Source organism: Neltuma alba, unplaced genomic scaffold, assembly GCF_004799145.2.
Source record: "Neltuma alba isolate B1F8T4 unplaced genomic scaffold, ASM479914v2 tig00004747_pilon, whole genome shotgun sequence".
NCBI classification, from domain to species: domain Eukaryota; kingdom Viridiplantae; phylum Streptophyta; class Magnoliopsida; order Fabales; family Fabaceae; genus Neltuma; species Neltuma alba.
Genome location: NW_021633845.1, coordinates 318,341 through 341,037, shown reverse-complemented (window position 1 = coordinate 341,037; position 22,697 = coordinate 318,341). Strand labels below are relative to the sequence as shown.

Below are 22,697 nucleotides of genomic sequence, written 5' to 3'. Positions count from 1 at the left end.
AAAATACACACCTCACTTGCCACCTAGTGAGGTTAGATATGTTTTGAACTTCTTTTTAAATCCTAATTGAAATTTAATTTTTTCTACATTCGCTTGCTACGGTGCTTCTATAAAATATATATATATAACCTTTTTGTTCAAATTATAAAAAATAAACTGAAAGTTAGTAGATTGACCACCTATGTCCAACGTCCTAATATGCCCAACGTCCTAATATGCCTTATGTCAATTTTTAACTTATTTTTTTTATTTTACTTTATCTTTTTTTTCCAAGAAGCTATTATTCTCAACTATAGCTTTGGCCAAGAAGCAACGAACAAATCAGAGACCCTTTCTTCAATATAGCAATACATTATCAAACATATATATATAGTACACATTCTTGCTAGAAAGCATAATCCCAACAAGGCTTATATTATTCAAAAGCCCAAGTGATTAACGATAACCAGAAGCAACAACATAAAAATGCTTGTAATAAGCCATAACTACAATCACACAACTCCTTTTTTCCCCTTCTCACCACCAACAATATCAAAGTTTGTACCACATGCAGTCTATGAACTGAAAGTAAGTATACCTCCAGGATCTACTGTAGAGTAAAAGACCAACAACTATCCAAAATCCTGAAACAAATCCCAGAGACATGCTCACATAAAACCAATTGACCCCATTTCTCTTACCTTCTTTGTCATCATGACGGCTTGGGATATTCTGCAAATCATCACAATTCTTTGGTAGTGGAGGACCATAGAGATTGTTGCCCAAAACTTGATGCTTTGAAGCTTTGTAATAGAGTGCCTGTTGGAATTTTCCCCATCACATTGTTGAATGAAAAGTTCAATTTGCTCAAGAAATTCAAATTGGACATGCTTGATGGGATTTCACCATACAGCTGATTTTCTGAGAGATCCATTGACTCCAACCATTCCATATTTCCAATATTTTGAGGAATCTTACCACTCAAAAGATTGTTTGACAAGTTCAGGAAATGCAACCCCTTGAGAGATGTAATTTCACTTGGTACCTCCCCACATAATTTATTACCAGAGAGATCTATGCTTGTGAAGAGGCCCAGCCAAGTATATACATCATCTTTTCCTTTCAGCTCTAGAAGCACATCAGTTATAGATAGAGAAGTTCCATTTCTTTCGCCATAGATGTCTGACTCTAGAGTGGTATTCTTTACTAGCATAACACTCAATTGATTGATGCATTTTGGTATTTGTCCTGTCAGGTTGTTCTGTGCAAGATCCAATATATGTAGCGAATTCAAAGAGCATATTTGATTGGGAATCTTACCATTAAATTGGTTTGATTTGAGGAGGAAGATCTTCAAATTTAAGAGAATGTCTCCAACCCATGGTGGAATGATTCCTGAAAATTGATTCTCTCTAAGATCCAAAAATACCAATTTAGTAATATTCTTGAAACAAACAGGAAAATTTCCTAAAAGAGAGTTGTTACGGAGTTGCAATGAGTACAACCAAGGTAAGGATCCCAAGGATGTGGGCAACTTCCCATTGAAATGGTTATTATCAAACTTGACGATCATTAGATTATTTGACCACATCTTCCAACAATCAAGTATTTCACCTGACAAATTATTTGATACTAAATTGAGATATTCTAACGTCATTGGCTGTTCCTTTTCCTGACATGAGAAGGAGGCCATGGATCCAGAAAACCAATTATTTGAGAGGTCTAAGTATTCCACAATTGGTGATATGTGTGGTAAAGGACGACTTAAGCGATTTGAGCTTAAATCAATGGTGTGGACATTGACGGGATTCTTCAAAGTATAAGAAAGCTCTCCATGGATATCATTGTTAGAGAAACCAAAATAAGAAGCATAGGGGAACGCATCCCACAGCCATGTGGGGATAGAATCAGAGATGTTGGTGTTAGGTATGGACAATCCCCTAAGATGTTTCAGTGATCGAATCCATGATGGAAAAAGGGGACCTAAATGCCATAAGGCCATGTCCAAGGAGATCAACTTTTGAAAAGATGGCTTCCAATTGGGACCTACTTTTAAAGTTAGTCTGTTTCCTGATGTAATGAAATAATTTAATTTAGCGAAATTGGCGAGGTGATGTTCATTTACGATTCCATGGAAAAGATTATCTCTGATATCAAGATATTCTAATTCAGAAAGTGATTGCAAAACATCAAAAGGATTCCCATCAAATTTATTTCCCCGAACTTTAAGATATTTCAAAGAGGTAAGTTTTCCTAAAGATATAGGAATTGCACCTTGAATAAAATTGTTAAAGATAGAAAGGTCACGAAGACTTTTGAAAATCCCAATTTAGGCTGTCAAATTACCATAAACTTTTGAACTACTAATTGACAAAACCTTGAGTGTGCGAGAAGCACAATTAGAGATTATTTCTATTAACCCAGAAACTTGTTGACTGAAGTTATTGTTAGAGAGATCAACACTTCTTAAGTTATAGAGATTTCTTAAAGAGTTTGGAAATGGCCCTTCCAATTGGTTGTCTGACAAAGCAAGAGTAACCATAGAAGTCAAGTTTCCAATTGCAAGTGAAATTCTTCCATGTAAATTGTTTCTAGAAAGATCAAGGGACTTAAGATGGTTCAAAGTATATAAGCAATCAGGGACAGAAGAATTAAACAAATTTTCACACAAATCAAGATCTTCAATGAGAGAGAGGTTATGAATACCATTTGGGATGGATCCTTGCAAATAATTATCTCTTAATTTAAGCGAAACCAAATTCTTTAGCCGAAAAATCCACTTTGGAATGGAAGGAAATCCAAAATCAAAAGAGAAGGAAATGTCAAGGATTGTTAAAGATGAAAAGTTTATGGCAATGGCTGGATGGAAATTGTGATGAAGAGCATACCCTTATAGGTGTAACTCTGTCAACGAGGGAAGAGATTGCAAAACAGGCAACCAATCAAAGGCGTTAGACAGATTAACAAAACTCAATCGAAGATATTGGAATGACGAAAGAGATGATATCCACTAAAGATTTTCTTCATACATTGATATCCCATCCTCGTCATATTGATGACCACCAGAGAGATCAAGATAGAGTAGATTTGATAAATTACCAATTTGATGGGGAATCTTTCCAGTAAAAGAATTACCTCCAAGGTCAAGATGGAGCAAACCAAAGAGATTTCCTATTTGTTGTGGAATGCTTCCACTGAACCTCGCATAAGAGAGGTTTAAATATGTCAAGCTCTTCATTGAACAAAGGAAACTTGGAAACTGCATGCCTCCAAAATAGTTGCTGCTCAAATCCAAGTAACTTGGTTCTTTCAACTGAAGTATCGAAGGGTGTATTTCACCCCCCAAACCTTGATATCTCAGAAACCTCATAACCCCCATACGAGCAAGTAATTGAAGTTGAGAGGTGAAGTTCAAGAATGTGACCTGTTTCATGATTGTAAGAAACTGATGTCCAGTTGCAGCAATTTGTGTTATCATCAGACCAAGTGACAAGCCTGTTTGAAGGATCATGAAGATGTTGCTTGAAATTAAGCAGGGCTTGTCGCTCACTAGGAATGCAAAGAACTTGATCAGATGCTTTGCATTTGCATAAGGGATCTAGTGATGAGGTGAGTGAGCAAACCAAAATGAACACAATGGTATTTTCGCGTATACCCTTGATTAGTTTCTTTACTATAGCTGGCTTACAACTCTGTGCAAAATTACTGGTATTTATAGTGTTAGAAAGTGGGGGTTTAAGCAAAACTTTCACATAACAGTGAATGACTTCCTAGCAAAGCGTTCATTCGATAGGCGTCTTGGTCAATACACGATGACAGTGAGATGTGAAGCTTGAGACGATTATGTATGTAAAAGGTATCCATAATTCTTTATTATTTATGCAAAGTTATAGCCTCATAGGTCTCACCATTTCCTTAAAAAATCATGGATTTAAGTAATTTTAATTGTTATATTCGTCTCCAAATATGACTGTAAAAGTTATAAAACGCTATTGCTATTATTAGCAAATCACATACAGACGTATAAATTGATGAAAATAATTTAAAGGAACAGTACAACTAATCTTCATATACAATATATTCTTACATATGCACCTTTTTTTTTTCTTATAGGTAAGGTGTTTATACTTTTTATATATATACGAGTGATAACTCTTGAAGAATCTGCCTTTGACAATTTAATTAAGTGTTAATAAATAAAATTTAATTGATAGATCTTCATAAATATTATAATTGATTTTAATTAAAAAAAAGTTCATATATTCTTTCTTATAATAAACTCTTTTTCAAATTTCATGAAAAATGAGTGAATATGCACGAAGTTTTCTATTGTCCCTTCCATGATAATTACAAATGACTCCCCTACCTAACTTGTTTGTTGGATCCAAAGAGTTTCTTATACAAGTGTTGGACTTCATAAGATTTCCTACAGACAAATTAGTCGAATTGTCATGAATAAATTTACTCAATTAATATTTATATTTATAATGTTAGATGCATGGTTACAAATTTGGGAAAGTAAAAACATAGTTGGCAAACTTTTTTCATACGAGTTAACCATACGAAACTTGTGTGGAGGGTTCTTGACTCATCATTTCTTTTATTTTTCAAAGCTCTTTTCAAATTTAACAGAAAACTTTTTCACATTAAAAAAAAATAAAAGTTTCCTCATCTCACAATATTTTCATCCCGAACAAACCAAAAATGCATGTATAACCTTTTTCCTTTTTAACTAATTAAAATATTTTAAAAACAACAACAAAAATAATTTTAAATGAATATTGTGTTTAAATATAATCATAAGAATATTTATATAGATAATGTCTTATATGAATGTCAGGAAAATTAAATAGAAATTTTCTTCTACTATCACTATACGATGGGACAAATCGATTAGGACAAAGAAAGAATCATGGAATTTTCTTCTCCACTCCTCTCTTGCCAAATTCCTTTTCAAATTATGAACAAATTTTTCGACACAAGAAAAGTAAAAGATTCCTGACCCTAACGTTTACTTCAAATAGAATACAAAAAATTTTCTATCACTACTGTGAGAATTGTTCATCTCTTTTGTCTGTTTTAAAGTGGTTACCTTTTGTGAATCTTCTTTAGTAGTTGTCATCAAATGATGTGTGACTATCAACATCAATTTTTTCAGTATAACACTTGATCTACCTCAATTTTGCTAAAATTACAAAAATCTTTCAAATATTTTCACAACCTTAATTTTAATATATTTTTTCAAAAATTTTTAATAATGTTTTGGTAATAAATTCTAAAATTATTTTTCTTAATTGAAGTTTATGTTAAAAACGTTTATATGACTATCTAGAAGGCCAAATTGAAAGTAACTCTCTAAAAGATTTTTTTTTTAAATATTCACATGAACTCAAATTAAACTCAACATCTCATATTTAAGCGTTTAAAACCTCTTTCACCGAGATCAATGCAGGTTGGTGTTTAAAATGATTAACTTAGTGGGTGCTTTCAAAAGTGCTTCTCTGAGACACTTTTTCGCAAAACGAGACAAACTCTTCCACATATTTATTTCGTACACTGTAAAAGTACTTTTAAAATCATAGTTTTTATTCCATCCAAACACTCTTTTATTCTCATAATATAACATCAATGCTTTCTTTGTCGTCAATTTAATGAATCTTAAACAGAAAATAGCATAATATTTTAATAAATATTTTAGTAAAATTTCTTTCCTTTATAATTTTGGTCGGATGTGCACCCATCCAATGTTTATTTTCTTTTGGTTTTAGTTTTATTTTACATAGCATATTCCAATTTTAACTTAGTAAAAAAGAATAAAGGATAATGTAAAGCTCTAATGAAAAAGTGGATACGCAACCTACAATGAAAAAATGGTTGATGAAGATAGAACCCGCAATAAAAAAGGTAGCACAAATGCAAAATTAGAGTGAAAATGATACAACTACTAAAATAACATAAAGTATGATTACTTTTTATAGTGGGACACATGCCATTCAAAAAATATAAAAAGTAAATTTACAAAAATACTTATAAACTTTTTTTCAAAGTGCGCCCAATATCATATGTTTATCAAATGTGCAAAAATAAATTGCACTGATCAATATTACTCCTTCGGTCCTAAATATAAGACCTCCATACTAGTGTGTATAAGAGTCTTATATTTAGGACAGGAGTACTATGTTGATTTAGATCAAGTGCGCTGATCTACACAAATCTTTTCAAGTCGTTGAAAAAACTGAAATAAAGCATAAAAAAATCTAGAAGCTTCAAATGGAGACAATAACTTGAAGATGAGCCAATAACTTCCTCTACTCTCTACCATGACCTTAAAGAGGAAAACAGAGAGGGTGATAAGGTGACGGGCAGAGGCAAACATTCTTATATTACAGTATGAGGCAGCAGAAGAAGAAGGGTGATAAAAGAATGATGGCGCAATAATGTTAGGACATAGAGGGTGTCGGGTCCTACTAACTGCCAAACATGTTAAGTCGGCAGTCCAATAGCATGAGGAGCCATTTGGCTTTAACCATGCACCGTCCTCACAAATCTCACTACTGTGACCAATCATCTTTCAATCTGCCTTGCTTGACTCACCAACCATTTTCAGGAGCAGTAGAGATGCATGAATCAACTCTGCCCATTATTTGGCAACTTGTACCCACCTTCTCTAACAATCACAACCATTAAGAAAACCACATACTTCTTTGCATCAATTACATTAACCAAATGTCTCGTTTCAACATCATAATCCTTACCTCTCTTCCTTCACCTGCATTTAACGACTCCAACAACTCCTCTTCCACCGTAAATGCATTATCTCCTTCTTTGTTCATACCTTCCCAGACTAATCCAAAACTATATTCATTGCATATCAAACTCTTGTCTCCTGTTTATACTTACTACCTCTAGTCTTTGATAAAAGAGTTAGTTTGACTTTTAATTTGGTCTTAAAAATAATATCCCAATCCATTTAGTCTCTCATATTTGTTCCTTTTTTTTTTTCCAAAGTAGTCCTTGTAGTAATTAACTCCGCCTATATTGTATAGCCGGTCCCAAGCCCGGATAAAGGAGGAGGGTTGTGTTAGGCCCTCGACAACCAACGTAAAAACCCATCGAATCTCATGAACATGGATCAACAAAGTAATTACGCTAATGCTAGGTTGTTGCCCAGAAGTGACGCGCTGTATGGCTCAAGTACAGTGAGAAATGAGCTAGAGCCGCTGCATCATCGCCCGGATGTAGTGTTAAATGAGCAAGGGCTACCGCACTCTCTTGGACGGAGGCGGCTAAAGAAGTTAGTTCATGAGACTGAGATTAGATTTGGCACTTAGAATATTGGGTCGCTGAATGAGAAATCTATGGAAGTAGCAGGAGTTATGAGAGATAGAAGGATTAATATATTGTGCCTCCAAGAAACCAAATGGACTGGAGAAGCTGCCAAGGAACTTGGAGAGTATAAACTTTGGTATACAGGAAAGGTGAGTGCAAGGAATGGGGTTGGTATTATCGTTGATGGAATATGGAAAAGAAACGTGGTAGAGGTTAAAAGGTTTGAGGACAGAATAATATCGTTAAGAGTAATTATTGGAAAAGATACTATCAATATCATTAGTGCCTATGCACCTCAGGTTGGGGCAGAGACACACCTTAAAGATAAGTTCTGGGAAGATATGGAGGGGTTGGCTCAAAGCATACCACTCGAAGAAAAATTTTTTATCGGTGGGGACCTTAATGGACATGTCGGTAAGGAAGCAGGACAATTCAATGGGGCCCATGGTGGTTTTGGTTTTGGGGAGCTTAATAGTGGAGGACAATCTATTCTCGACTTTTCTCTTGCATATAATCTTAAGATTGTCAACACTTGTTTTAAGAAGCGAGAGGAGCATTTAATCACGTACAAAAGTGGTGTCTCAAAATCACAGATTGATTTCTTTTTGGTTAAGAATCCAGACAGAAGATTGTGTACTAATTGCAAAATGATTCCAGGAGATGGGGTGACTGCCCAACATAGAGTACTTATTCTTTATGTACGTTTTAAGAGTACCAGGCAAAAGTACCATCAAGTGGTAAAACCCAAGGTTAGGTGGTGGCAGTTAAAGGGTGAGAAACGAGAGTTATTCAAAAGGACCCTTGTGGAGGAAGGGATTTGGGAGTCGCAGGGAAATGCAAACATGATGTGGGAAGAGATAGCTACAAGGGTTCGTTTGGTAGGTAAAGAAATTTTGGGAGAATCCAAAGGTCCTGGGCAGAGAGATAAGGAGACTTGGTGGTGGGATAAGAGTGTGCAAGAGAAAGTCAAACAGAAAAGAGATTGTTTTAAGGCCACACACTTGTGCAATAGTGTAGAAAACTGAGAAAAGTATTAGTTGGCTAAAAAAGAGACGAAGAAAGCAGTGAGTGAAGCACGTACTAAAGCTTATGAAGGGTTTTATCAGGAGTTAGGAACAAAGACGGGAGAAAGAAATATTTACAAGATTGCGAAGCAAAGGGAGAGGAAAAAGAGAGATTTGGACCAAGTAAAGTGTATAAAGGATGAAGATGGTAAAGTGTTAGTTACTGATGGTGATATTAAGGACAGATGGGAGGCTTATTTTTACAAGTTGTTTAACGAGGGAAGCAATTATGTGACTCAGGACTTACAGGACTTGCTAATTAATGAAGATGATCAGAATTTGGCTTTCTACTGCAGGATCCGTATCGGAGAGGTTAAGCCAGCTCTCAAGAAAATGGACAATGGAAAAGCCATTGTGCCTGATGGTATCCCTATTGAAGTTTGGAAATGTCTGAGAGATGAGGGTGAGGTGTGGCTAACCAAGCTTTTTAATGAAATTTTACGCTCTAAGAATATGCCGGATGAGTGGAGGAGAAGCATTTTAGTTCCTATTTACAAGAATAAAGGAAACATTCAAAACTGTGCAAGCTACAGAAGGATAAAACTTATGAGTCATACAATGAAGTTGTGAGAAAAAGTGATGGAATATAGGTTGAGGCTGGAGACTTCTATTTCAGAAAACCAATTTGGATTTATGCCGGGGAGATCCACTTCGGAAGCAATCTATTTACTAAGAGGGTTAATGGAAAGATATAGAAGTAAAAGAAGGGATTTACATATGGTCTTTATTGACCTGGAAAAGGCTTACGATCGTGTGGCAAGAGAAGTAATGTGGAAGGCTTTGAAAAAAGAAGGTGTACAGGTTGCTTATATCAAAGCCATACAAGATATGTATGAGGGGGTAACTACCAGTGTAAGGACGCCTGGAGGTGAGACAAAGGACTTCCCTATTCAGATTGGCCTACATTAGGGATCCTCTTTGAGTCCGTACTTGTTCAACATTGTTCTGGATGTTCTAACTGAACCTATTCAAGAAAGAATCCTTAAGTCCATGCTTTTCGCGGATGATATAGTTCTCATGGCAGAATCAAAAGAAGAGATTAACACTAGATTGGAGTTATGGAGAAGGACGTTGGAGTCGAAAGGTTTCCGCTTGAGCAGGAACAAAACAGAATATATGCATTGTGATTTTGGGGGGAGGCAAGGCAATGGAGATTTGGAGGTAAAGATGGGGGAGCAAATCATTCCTCAAGTATCAAAGTTTAAATACCTAGGATGCATTATACAGGAGGATGGAGAAATTAATGGAGACGTTTCTCATAGAATACAAACTGGCTGGTTAAAGTGGAGGAAAGCTACCGGAGTTATTTGCGATAAGAAAGTACCTGAGAAACTTAAAGGAAAATTTTATCGGACTGCTATAAGACCGACTATGTTGTATGGTAGTGAATGTTGGGCAATAAAGGGAAAACAAGAGCACAAAGTTGGGGTAGCAGAAATGAGGATGTTGAGATGGATGTGTGGTTATACAAGAAAAGATAGAATTCGAAATGAAAATATTAGAGCAAGAGTCGGTGTGGCACCTATCCAAGAGAAAATGGTTGAAAATCGCTTAAGATGGTTTAGACATGTGCAGAGAGGCCATTAGAGGCCCTGGTGAGGAGGGTGGATCAGACAAGATGGAGTCCCATAAAAAGGAACAGAGGAAGACCAAGAAGAACACTTAATAAGGTCATTGAACGAGACCTCCTAGTCAACAACATATCTAAGGACTGGGTTGTTGACAGAGCACGATGGCATCGTGTGATTCATGTAGCCGACCCCACCTAGTGGGATAAGGCTTCTTGTTGTTGTAGTCCTTGTAGTAATTGAGAATATTAAGGATTTAATCAAATGGCAGTTCTAGCAAACGGATATGATTAACATGGGTATTTTAAGGAAGACAACACCTATTTATTACAAATAACTAACTTAAGAAACTTTTTTAATTAATTCAAATTAATCATCTAGCTCTTATATTAAGTATTGAAGGTTGTATTAATTATTATCTCCTTTGTTTTCTCCCTCTTCCTGCATTTCATCAACCTGCATGTTGTCACTTTTCATAAATGCTCAGAAAAAGATCTAAGTTGAGTTGGGCTGGCTACTCCATAGCCCAACAAAGGCCGAAAATGCACATAAAAATGCAAAATTAGAGTGAAAATGATACAACGACTAAAATAACATAAAATCCGTTTACTTTTTATAGTAGGACACATTATATTTAGAAAATATAAAAAGTAAATTTACAAAAATACTTATAAATTTTTTTTCAAAGTGCACCAAATATCATATGTTTTTCAAATGTGCAAAAATAAACTACACTGATCAATATTACTATGTTGATTTAGATCAAGTGCGCTGATCTACACAAATCTTTCCAAGTCATTGAAAAAACTAAAAAAAAAGCGTAAAAAACCCAAAAGCTTCAAATGGAGACAATAACTTGAAGATAAGCCAATTGGATTGAACTTTTAATTTCAACCCCCTAGTCGAACGACAATTTTAGAAGCATGGCTACAAATTCTGGCAATTAGAGACATAGTTGGCAAACTTTTTCCGCATATGAGTGAACCATACGAAACTTTTGTGGAGGGTTTTTGACTCATTTCTCTTATTTTCAAAAGGTCTTTTCGAATCAACAAAAAAAATTTTGACATTTAAAAAAACAACAATTTCCACGTCTCATAATATTTTCACCCCAAATAAAACAAAAATGTATATATAATCCTTTTCCTTTTCAACTGATTAAAATTTTAAGGAAAATGACAACAGCAATATTTTTAAATATAATCATAAGAATATTTATATATATAATGTGTTATATAACTGTCAGGCAAATTAAATGGAAATTTTCTTCTCCAATCACTATACGATAGGACAAATCAATCAAGACAGAACAAGAATCATGGAATTTTCTTCTCCACTCCTCTCTTGCCAAATTCCTTTCCCATTTGTGAACAAATTTTTCCACATAAGAAAAGCGAAAGATTCCTCAACGTAATGTTTGCTTCAAATAAAATACAAATTTTTTCTATCACTGCTGTGACAATTGTTCATCTGTTTTGTCCGTTTTAAAGTGGTCATCTTTTGTGAGTCTTCTTTAGTATTTGTCATCAAATGATGTATGACTATCAAGATCAACTTTTTCAGTATAACACTTGATATACCTCAGTTTTGCTAAAATTACAAAAAACTTTCAAATATTTTCACAGTCTTCATTTTAATCTATGTTTCAGCAGTTTTTAAAAATGTTTTGGTAAAAAAATTATAAAAATATTTTTCTTAATTGAAGTTTATGTTAAAAACATTTAAAATGATTAAACTTTTTTCTTGCTATAGCTAATTAATTTTTTTATATGAGTATTTAACAGGCCAAATTGAGAATAACTCTTCAAATGATGTTTTTTTTTTTGGTCGTCACATGAATTCAAATCAAATCAATACTAAAACTAACACGGTAATTCCAACCCTAGTTGATGTTTAAAATGATTAGCTTATTCTCATAATCTAATAATCAATGCTATCTATGTCTCCGATTTTATAAATTTTAAACAAAAAGCTGTTAGATATTATTAGTTTTGTTGATGTCAAATATCAGAACAAAACGTTTGCAGCAAATGTTTATCTCATGTAGGGCTAACAAGTAACCCGCAACCTGACCACCTTGCTTGCAACCAGTAAAGATTGGGCTTGTTTGAGCCTGTCCAAAGAAGAAATAAACGGGTGGGTTTCAATATTAAACGAGTGGGTTCAACCCGCCAACCCGCCTAAATTTTTTTATTTATATATTTATTAAAATATTAGGAGCTGGGCTGGAAAGGTAGGAAAAATTTATGTTTGCACTTGTGTTTTATCATGTTTGGAATTTGAACTTTGGACAATTGTATATTTTGTGTTTTAATGAGTTGTAATTTTGTTTGAATGCTTGGAATACTTTAAATCATATCTAATTTTTTCTAATTTTTTATTATTTATGAGAAAAAATTCTTTTAAAAAATCTAGCGAGTTGGTGGGTTGACCTGCCAACCCACCTTGGTGGGTTAGGGTTGGCAGAATACCAACCCACCAGAAAACAGGCTTTTTGAGCCCAACCCAAATAACCCGCAGCCCGCCACGAGCCAACCTGCAACCCGCGGGTTGGCCCATTTTACCAACCCTACTTGAATTTACTATTAAGTAGCATCATTAGATAGCAAACATATGTAACTTTAAACATATAAAAAAAATTAAGAACTTTATGAGATGCAATATAAATTCATGCATTATTTTTGATAAAATGTCAGTTCAAAAATTAAGTGAACTTTTCAATAAAAGAGATAAAAATAATGAAGTTGACTATAATATGTTAAATACAAAAACAATAACTTTTAGTCAATAAATTAATTTAAACTTTCAAATATATATTTTTTATCCAAATGAGATTAAAAATAGTATCAAAATAATGATGAAAAAGATCAACTTACTTAACAAACGAATGAATAAATAAAGGGATGTTATTTAAAATACACACCTCATTTGCCACCTAGTGAGGTTAGATGTGTTTTGAATTTCTTTTTAAATCCAAATTGAAATTTAATTTTTCATACATTCGCTTGGAATGTGCTTCTCTCTATATATGTGTGTGTGTATTAATATTACCTATTCGTTCAAATTATAAAAAATAAGCTGAAAGTTAGTAGATTGACCATCTATGTCCAAGGCCCTAATATGTAAGGGATTGAGTAAAAAATGAGTCCAAAATTCAAGCACTGAGTAGTACCAAGCAACTGAGCTATAATTGAGGTAAAACGCACCCAACTCACTAAGAATCAGTCACAAGTCCAAAATAATCACTTGGGAATAACTTGAATTTCTCTTAAATATGAGTGAGTCAAAAGTTGAAAAATTAAAATATTAATTTTCTCATACTTCAAATTAATGAAAATAATTGAAATGAATAGTAAAATTAATCTTCACATAAAATATATTCTTGATATTTACCTTTTAACTAAGGTGTTTATGTTTTCTTGTGCACAGGTGATAGATCTTATAGTTTCTGCCTTTGCAATTTATTCAAGTTTTAATAAATAAAATTTACTCAATAAATCTTCATAAATATTAGTAGTATAATTGATCATAACTACAAATGACTTCCCTTCACCCAACATTTTTGTTCGATTCAGAGAATTTCTCCAAACGCGTTTTGGGTTTTATAGGATTTCCCGCTGACAAATTATTCAAATTTTATCAAATAAAATTATTTAATAATTTTTTTATTATTTAATGTTACATGATTAAAATTTTGAGATAGTGGAAACGTAGTTGGCTTACTGGCTAACTTTTTCCACCTATGGTGGACACGTTAATTAACTATATTTTCATGGAAAAATGAGCCAAATACACAAAACTTGTTAAGGTTTCTTGGTCCATCCTCTTTTATTTTTCAATGGTCTTTTCAATATAAGGGAAAACTTTTCCATATTAGAAAAAAGTTTCCTCATCCCATAATATTTTCACTACAACTTAGTATGGAAACCCAGACAGGTTCAATTGGTTCAACCAAAAATCAGCAAATCGGCCTAGTAGTCAATCCTGTTGAGCATGCAAATCGAAGCTAAATTGATCCGAGAGGGTGACCCAGTATAAATCGGACCAGATTAGGAGCAACCTAGTTAACTAGCCTACTTTGGTGGGTTAACATGGTTGCTCTTTTTGTTTTAAATTAAAAAAAGCTATTTTGAGCCAAAAACTCTATTTTTTTCATAAGCTATTGATAACTATTAGCTTAGTAATTAATCGATTGTAGGCAGGAATATTTTGTTATCATATATCTATTTTGGTATTTTGCTAGGATTAATCTATAGTGATCTTTTTAATATGATACTATGATGCTAATTGTCAAAAGAATTGTAAAGAATGTTGGAAAAAATTGTAAGTATTTGATTATTTTGTTTGTAATTCAAGGCAATGAACTAATATTTAGTTCTTAGATGGTAGGATGAAAACTTAAATTATTTTTTAATTTTTTATTTTCCAGTAGTTTGATCCTGATATAACCTATTGATCCTTAACACATTGTCTCAACTAGTCTAGTTTTTATTACTTTCATTTTCACTTGAAATAAAACAAATATATATGATTTTTATTTTTATTTACAACTAAAATACTTTAAAAAAATTCACAGCAATAATTTTAAAATAATAATATTTCTAAATATAGTCAGAAAAATATTTTTACGTACATGCTCTATTGTTCTTCTTTTTTTTTTTTTGCCAAATATAATTTCTACTGATAAATGCTTGATAATCCATTAGTCGTTGTGTCAGATATAATTATTATAACTAAAAGCATAATAGTATTCAACAGACACAACAAAAATCATGGAATTGTCTTCTCCATCCCTCTCAGGCCAAATGTCTTTTCAATTTATGAGCAACTTTTTCCACATAAGAAAAGTAAAAGATTCCTCATCGTGATGTTTACTTCAAACAAAATAAAATTTCTCTATCACTACTTTGGTAATTCTTCACCTTTTTGTAAATCTTCTTTTATACTACCACCAAGTTTTTCAGTATAAGACTTGATCTACCTTAATTTTGCTAAAATTACAAAACTGTCTAGATATTTTCCGAACCTTAATTTTAATAAATTTCTTAATGTTTATAATAATATTTTGATAACAATTTTAAAATATTTGTTGTAGGTACATGTATTCTCTTATTGGAAGCAATTTTTTTTGAGCCATTATAGAACACCAAAAGTGGATACCTCTCCTAACAAAGATTTAAACCTTGATTTGCCATATTAGATCTTAAATAACATTTTGACTATGGTGTTCATTTTTTTTTTCCTCGGCAATAAGTGGTGTGCATTCATATGCCACTTGAATTTACTGTTCAAGTAGCATCATTAGATAGCATACATATGTAACCTTAAACATATAAAAAAAATTAAGAACTTTATGAGATGCAATATAAATTCATGGATTATTTTGATAAAATGTCATTTCAGAAATTAATTGAAGTTTTCAATAATATTAAGAGATAAAAATAATGAAGTTGACTATAATATGTTAAATATAAAAACCATAATTTTAAGTCAATACATTAATTTAAACTTTCAAATAAATATTTTTTTATCCAAATGAGATTTAAAAAAAAAGCGTCAAAATAATGATGGAAAAGATCAACTTACTTAACGAACGAATGAATAAATAGAGGGATGTAATTTAAAATACGCATCTCACTTGCCACCTAGTGAGGTTAGATATGTTTTGAATTTCTTTTTAAATCCTAATTGAAATTTAATTTTTCATACATTCACTTGTGAAGGTGCTTCTATATAAATATAAAAATATATATAACCTCTTCGTTCAAATTATAAAAAATAAACGGAAAGTTAGTAGATTGACCACCGATGTCCAACGTCCTAATATGCCTAATGTCGATTTTTTAACTTATTTTTTTATTTTACTTTATCCTTTTTTTTCCCAGAAGTTATTATTCTCAACTATAGCGTTTGCCAAGAAGCAACGAACAGATTGGAGACCCTTTCTTCAATAGAGCAATACATTATCAAACATATATAGAGTACACATTCTTGTTAGAAAGCATAATCCTAACAAGGCTTATATTATTGAAAAGCCTAAGTGATTAACGATAAACAGAAACAACAACATACAAAATGCTTGTAATAAGCCATAACTACAATCACACAACTCTTTTTTTCCCCCTTCTCACCACCAACAATATCGAAGTTTGTACCACATGCAGTCTATGAACCGAAAGTCAGTATACCTCCAGGATCTACTATAGAGCAAAGGACCAACAACTATCCAAAATCCCGAAACAAATCCTAGAGACATGCTCACGTAAAACCAATTGACCCCATTTCTCTTACCTTCTTTGTCATCAAGGCGATTTGGGATATTCTGCAAATCATCCCAATTCTTTGGTAGTGGAGGACCACAGAGATTGTTGCCCACAAAACTTGATGCTTCGAAGCTTTGCAATTGACTTCCTGTTGGAATTTTCCCCATCAAATTGTTGGATGACAAGTTCAACTTGCTCAAGAAATTCAAATTGGACATGCTTTATGGGATTTCACCATAAAGCTGATTTTCTGAGAGATCCATTGACTCCAACCATTCCATGTTTCCAATATTTTGAGGAATCTTACCACTCAAAAGATTGTTTGACAAGTTCAGGAAATGCAACCCCTTAAGAGATGTAATTTCACTTGGCATCTCCCCACACAATTTATTACCAGAGAGATCTATGCTTGTGACGAGGCCCGGCAAAGTATATACATCATCTCTTCCTTTCAGCTCTAGAAGCACATCAGTTATAGATCTTGTACTACCATTTCCTTTGCCATAGATGTCCGATTCTAGAGTGGTATTCTTTACTAGCATAACACTCAATTGATTGATGCATTTTGGTATTTGTCCGGTCAAGTTGTTCTGTGCAAGATCCAAGATATGTAGCGACTTCAAAGAGCATATTTGATTGGGAATCTTACCATTGAATTGGTTTGATCTGAGGAGAAAGATCTTTAAAGTTAAGAGAATGTCTCCAACCCATGGTGGAATGATTCCTGAAAATTGATTCTCTCTAAGATCCAAAAATACCAATTTAGTACTATTCTTCAAACAAAGAGGAAAATTTCTTGAAAAAGCATTGTTACGGAGTTGCAATGAGGACAACCAAGGTAAGGATCCCAAGGATGTGGGCAACTTCCCATTGAAATGGTTATTATCAAACTTGACGATCATTAGATTATTTGAACACATCTTCCAACAATCAGGTATTTCACCTGACAAATTATTTGATACTAAATTGAGATATTCTAACGTCATTGGCTGCTCCTTTTCCTGACATGAGAAGGAGGCTATGGATCCAGAAAACCAATTATTTGAGAGGTCTAAGTATTTCACAATTGGTGATATGTGTGGTAAAGAACCACTTAAGCGATTTGAGCTTAAATCAATGGTGTGGACATTCATGGGATTCTTCAATGTATAAGAAAGCTCTCCATGGATATCATTGTTAGAGAAATCAAAATAAGAAGCATAGGGGAATGCACCCCATAGCCATGTGGGGATAGAATCAGAGATGTTGGTATTAGGTATGTACAACTCCTCAAGATGTTTTAGTGATCGAATCCATGATGGAAAGTGGGGACCTAAATGCCATAAGATCATGTCCAAGGAGATCAACTTTTGAAAAGATGGCTTCCAATTGGGACCTACTTTTAAAGTAAGTCTGTTTCCTGATGCGGTGAAATAACTTAATTTAGCGAAATTGGCGAGGTGATGTTCATTCACAATTCCACGAAAAAGATTATCTCTGATATCAAGATATTCTAATTCAGAAAATGATTGCAAAGCATCAAAAGGATTCCCATCAACTTTATTTCCCTAAACAGCAAGAAATTTCAAAAAGGTAAGATTTCCTAAAGATATAGGAATTGCACCTTGAATAGAATAGTCAGGGATAGAAAGGACACGGAGATTTTTGAAAATCCCAATTCGTCAAATTATCATAAACTTTTAAACCACCAATTGACAAATCCTCGAGTGTGTGGGAAGCACAATTAGAGATTATTTCTACTAACCCAAAAACTTGTTGTCTGAAGTTGTTGTTAGAGTGATAAACACTTCTTAAGTTACAGAAATTGCTTAAAGAGTTTGGAAATGGTCCTTCCAACTCATTGCCTGACAAAGCAAGAGTAACCATAGAAGTCAAGTTTCCAATTGCATGTGAAATTGTTCCATGCAAATTGTTTGTAGAAAGATCAAGAGACTTGAGATGGTTCAAAGTATATAAGCAATTAGGGATAGAAGAATTAAACAAATTTTCACACAAATCAAGATCTTCAATGAGAGAGAGGTTATGAATACCATTTGGGATGGATCCTTGCAAATAATTATCTCTTAATTTAAGCGAAACCAAATTCTTTAGCCGAAAAATCCACTTTGGAATGGAAGGAGATCCAAAATCAAAAGAGAAGGAAATGTCAAGGATTTTTAAAGATGAAAAGTTTATGGCAATGGCTGGATGGAAATTGTGATGAAGAGCACACTCTTGTAGGTGTAACTCTGTCAATGAGGGAAGAGATTGCAAAACAGGCAACCAATCAAAGGCATTAGACAGATTAACAGAACTCAATTGAAGATATTGGAGTGAAGAAAGAGATGATATCCACTGAAGATTTTCTTCATACACTGATATCCCATCCTCGTCATATTGATGACCACCGAAGAGACCAAGATAGAGTACATTTGATAAATTACCAATTTGATGGGGAATCTTTCCAATAAAATAATTATCTCCTCCAAGGTCAAGATAGAGCAAACCAGAGAGATTTCCTATTTGGTGAGGAATGCTTCCACTGAATCCCGCAGAAGAGAGGTTCAAATATGTCAAGCTCTTCATTGAACAAAGGAAACTTGGAAACTACATGCCTTCAAAATAGTTGCTGCTCAAATCCAAGTAACTTAGTTCTTTCAACTGAAGTATCGAAGGATGTATTTCACCCCCAAACATTGATATCTCAGAAACATCATAACCCCCATACGAGTAAGTAATTGAAGTTGAGAGGTGAAGTTCAAGAATGTGACCTGTTTCGTGATTGCAAGAATTTGATGTCCAGTTGCAACAATTTGTGTTATCATCACACCAAGTGGCAAGCCTGTTTGAAGGATCACGAAGATGTAGCTTGAAATTAAGCAGGGCTTGTCTCTCACTAGGAATGCAAACAACTTGATCAGATGCTTTGCATTTGCATAAGGGGTTTAGTGATAGGGTGAGTGAGCAAATCAAAATGAACATAATGGTATTTTCCCACTGACCCTTGATTAGTTTCTTTACTAGAGCTGGCTTACAACTCTACACAAAACTACTGGTATTTATAGTGTTAGAAAGTGGGGGTTTAAGCAAAACTTTCACATAATAGTGAATGACTTCCTAGCAAAGCATTCATTCTATAGGCGTCTTGGTCAATACACGATGACAGTGAGATGTGAAACTTGAGACGATTATGTATGTAAAAGGTATACATAATTCTTTATTATTTGTGCAAAGTTATAGCTTAATAGGTCTCACCATTTCCTTAAAAAATCATGGATTTAAGTAATTTTAATTGTTATATTCGTCTCCAAATATGACTGTAAAAGTTATAAAACGTTATTGCTATTATTAGCAAATCACATACATACGTATAAATTGATGAAAATAATTTAAAGGAACAGTACACCTAATCTTCGTATACAATATATTCTTACATATGTACTTTTTTTTTTTCCTCATAAGTAAGGTGTTTATACTTTTTTATATATGTACCAGTGATAAATCTTGAAGAATCTGCCTTTGACAATTTAATTAACTGTTAATAAATAAAATTTAATTGATAAATCTTCATAAATATTATAATTGATTCTAATTTAAAAAATATGTTCATATATTCTTTCTCATTATAAAATCTTTTTCAAATTTCATGAAAAATGAGTGCATGTGCGCGAAGTTTTCTATTGTCCCTTCAGTGATAATTACAAATGACTCCCCTACCTAACTTGTTTGTTGGATCCAAAGAGTTTCTTATACAAGTGTTGGACTTCATAGGATTTCCTACAGACAAATTAGTCGAATTGTCATGAATAAATTTACTCAATTAATATTTATATTTATAATGTTAGATGCATGGTTACAAATACTGGAAAGTAAAAACATAGCCGGCAAACTTTTTTCACACAAGTTAACCATACAAAATTTGTGTGGAGGGTTCTTGACTCATTATTTCTTTTATTTTCCAAAGCTCTTTTCAAATTTAACAAAAAAAATTTTCACATTAAAAAAAAAATAAAAGTTTCCTCATCTCACAATATTTTCATCCCGAACAAACCAAAAAGGCATGTATAATCTTTTTCCTTTTCAACTAGTTAAAATATTTTGAAAACAAGAACAGAAATAATTTTAAATGAATATTATGTTTAAATATAATCATAGGAATATTTATATGTATAATGTCTTATATGAATGTCAGAAAAATTAAATAGAAATTTTCTTCTACTATCACTATACGATGAGACAAATCAATTAGGATAGAAGAAGAATCATAGAATTTTCTTCTCCACTCCTCTCTTGCCAAATTCCTTTTCAAATTATGAACAAATTTTTCCACATAAGAAAAGTAACAGATTCCTCACCCTAACATTTACTCCAAATAGAATACAAAAATTTTTCTATTTTAGTATTTGTCACCAAATGATGTGTGACTATCAACATCAATTTTTTCAGTATAACACTTGATCTACCCCAATTTTGCTAAGATTACAAAAACCTCTCAAATATTTTGACAACCTTAATTTTAATATATATTTTCAACATTTTTTAATAATGTTTTGGTAACAAATTCTAAAAATATTTTTCTTAATTGAAGTTTATGTTAAAAATGTTTATATGACTATCTAGAAGGCCAAATTGAGAATAACTCTCTAAAAGATGTTTTTTTTTTAAATTCACATGAACTCAAATTAAACTCAACATCTCATATTTAAGCGATCAAAACCTATTTCACTAAGATCATAATTTAACAATCAATGCTTTCTTTGTCGTCAATTTAATGAATCTTAAACAAAAAACAGCATAATATTTAAATAAATATTTTAGTAAACTCTCTTTCCTTTATAATTTTTGTCGGATGAGCACCCATCCAATGTTTATTTTCTTTTGGCTTTAGTTTTATTTTACATAATATTTTCCAATTTTGACATAGTAAAAAAGAATAAAGGAGAATGTAAAGCCCCAATGAAAAAGTGGGTATGGGACCTACAATGAAAAAAATGGTTAATGAAGATAGAACCCGCAATAAAAAAGGTAGCACAAATTATTGTTTTTCTTTTTAAAAAGCCAAGTGTGCAGAAAAACTCATTAACTTTTACATAAAATGCACCAAACATCATATGCTTTTTGGAGGTTCAAAAATGCACATAAAAATGCAAAATTAGAGTGAAAATGATACAACTACTAAAATAACATAAAATCCGTTTACTTTTTATAGTGGGACACATGCTATTTAAAAAATATAAAAAGTAAATTTACAAAAATGCTTATAAATTTTTTTTCAAAGTGCGTCAAATATCATACGTTTTTCAAATGTGCAAAAATAAATGGCACTGATCAATATTACTATATTGATTTAGATCAAGTGCGTTGATCTACACAAATCTTTTCGAGTCATTGAAAAAACTGGAAAAAAAACGTAAAAAATCTAGAAGCTTCAGATGGAGACAATAACTTGAAGATAAGCCAATTGGATTGAACTTTTAGTTTCAACCCCCCCAGTCGAACGGCAATTTTAGAAAAATGGTTGCAAATTCTGGAAATTAGAGACATAGTTGGCAAACTTTTTCTGCATACGAGTGAACAATACGAAACTTGTGTGCAGGGTTTTCGACTCATTTCTCTTATTTTCAAAAGGTGTTTTCGAATCAACAAAGAAATTTTTGACATTTAAAAAAACAACAGTTTTCTTATCTCACAATATTTTCACCCCAAATAAAACAAAAACGTATATATAATCCTTTTCCTTTTCAACTTAACAAAATTTTTTTAAAAAAATAACAACAGCAATATTTTTAAATATAATCATAAGAATATTTTTATATATATAATGTGTTATATGACTATCAGGCAAATTAAATGAAGATTTTCTTCTCCAATCACTATACGATAGGACAAATCAATCATGATAGAACAAGAATCATGGAATTTTCTTCTCCACTCCTCTCTTGCCAAATTCCTTTCCCATTTATGAACAAATTTTTTCACATAAGAAAAGCAAAAGATTCCTCACTATACTGTTTACTTCAAATAAAATACAAAATTTTTCTATCGCTGCTGTGACAATTGTTCTTTTTTGTCCGTTTTAAAGTGGTCCCCTTTTGTGAGTCTTTAATATTTGTCATCAAATGATGTATGACTATCAAGGTCAATTTTTTTGGTATAACACTTGACATGCCTCAGTTTTGCTAAAATTACAAAAAACTTTCGAATATTTTCACAGCCTTAATTTTAATCTATTTATGTTTTAGCAGTTTTTAATAATGTTTTGGTAAAAAATTCTAAAAATATTTTTCTTAATTGAAGTTTATGTTAAAAACGTTTAAAATGATTAACTTTTTTCTTGCTATAGATAATTAATTTTTTTATGAGTATCTAATAGGCCAAATTGAGAACAACTCTTCAAATGATGTTTTTTTTTTGTAGTCACATGAATTCAAATCAAACTCAAAACCTTATGTTTAAGCGGTCAAATTTTTTTTTTTTCACTAAAACTAACACGGTAACTCCAATTTTGGTTGATG

The 22,697-nt window shown here is 32.5% G+C and overlaps 2 protein-coding genes across 2 annotated transcripts; both read right to left on the bottom strand.

Moving 5' to 3' along the window:
* Positions 1-721: 721 nt before the first annotated feature.
* Positions 722-16,421, bottom strand: LOC114745657 (receptor-like protein EIX2). Its single transcript, XM_028933819.1, has 3 exons — positions 16,129-16,421; positions 3,404-3,684; positions 722-1,374 (listed from the first exon to the last, which is right to left on the bottom strand). The coding sequence occupies exons 1-3, from the start codon at positions 16,419-16,421 to the stop codon at positions 722-724; spliced, it is 1,227 nt and encodes a 408-aa protein (XP_028789652.1).
* A 3-nt stretch (positions 16,422-16,424) lies between these two features.
* Positions 16,425-18,768, bottom strand: LOC114745656 (receptor-like protein EIX1). Its single transcript, XM_028933817.1, has 2 exons — positions 18,067-18,768; positions 16,425-17,750 (listed from the first exon to the last, which is right to left on the bottom strand). Exons 1-2 carry the CDS (start codon positions 18,766-18,768, stop codon positions 16,425-16,427), a joined length of 2,028 nt encoding a protein of 675 aa, XP_028789650.1.
* Between the last annotated feature and the right edge of the window lie 3,929 nt (positions 18,769-22,697).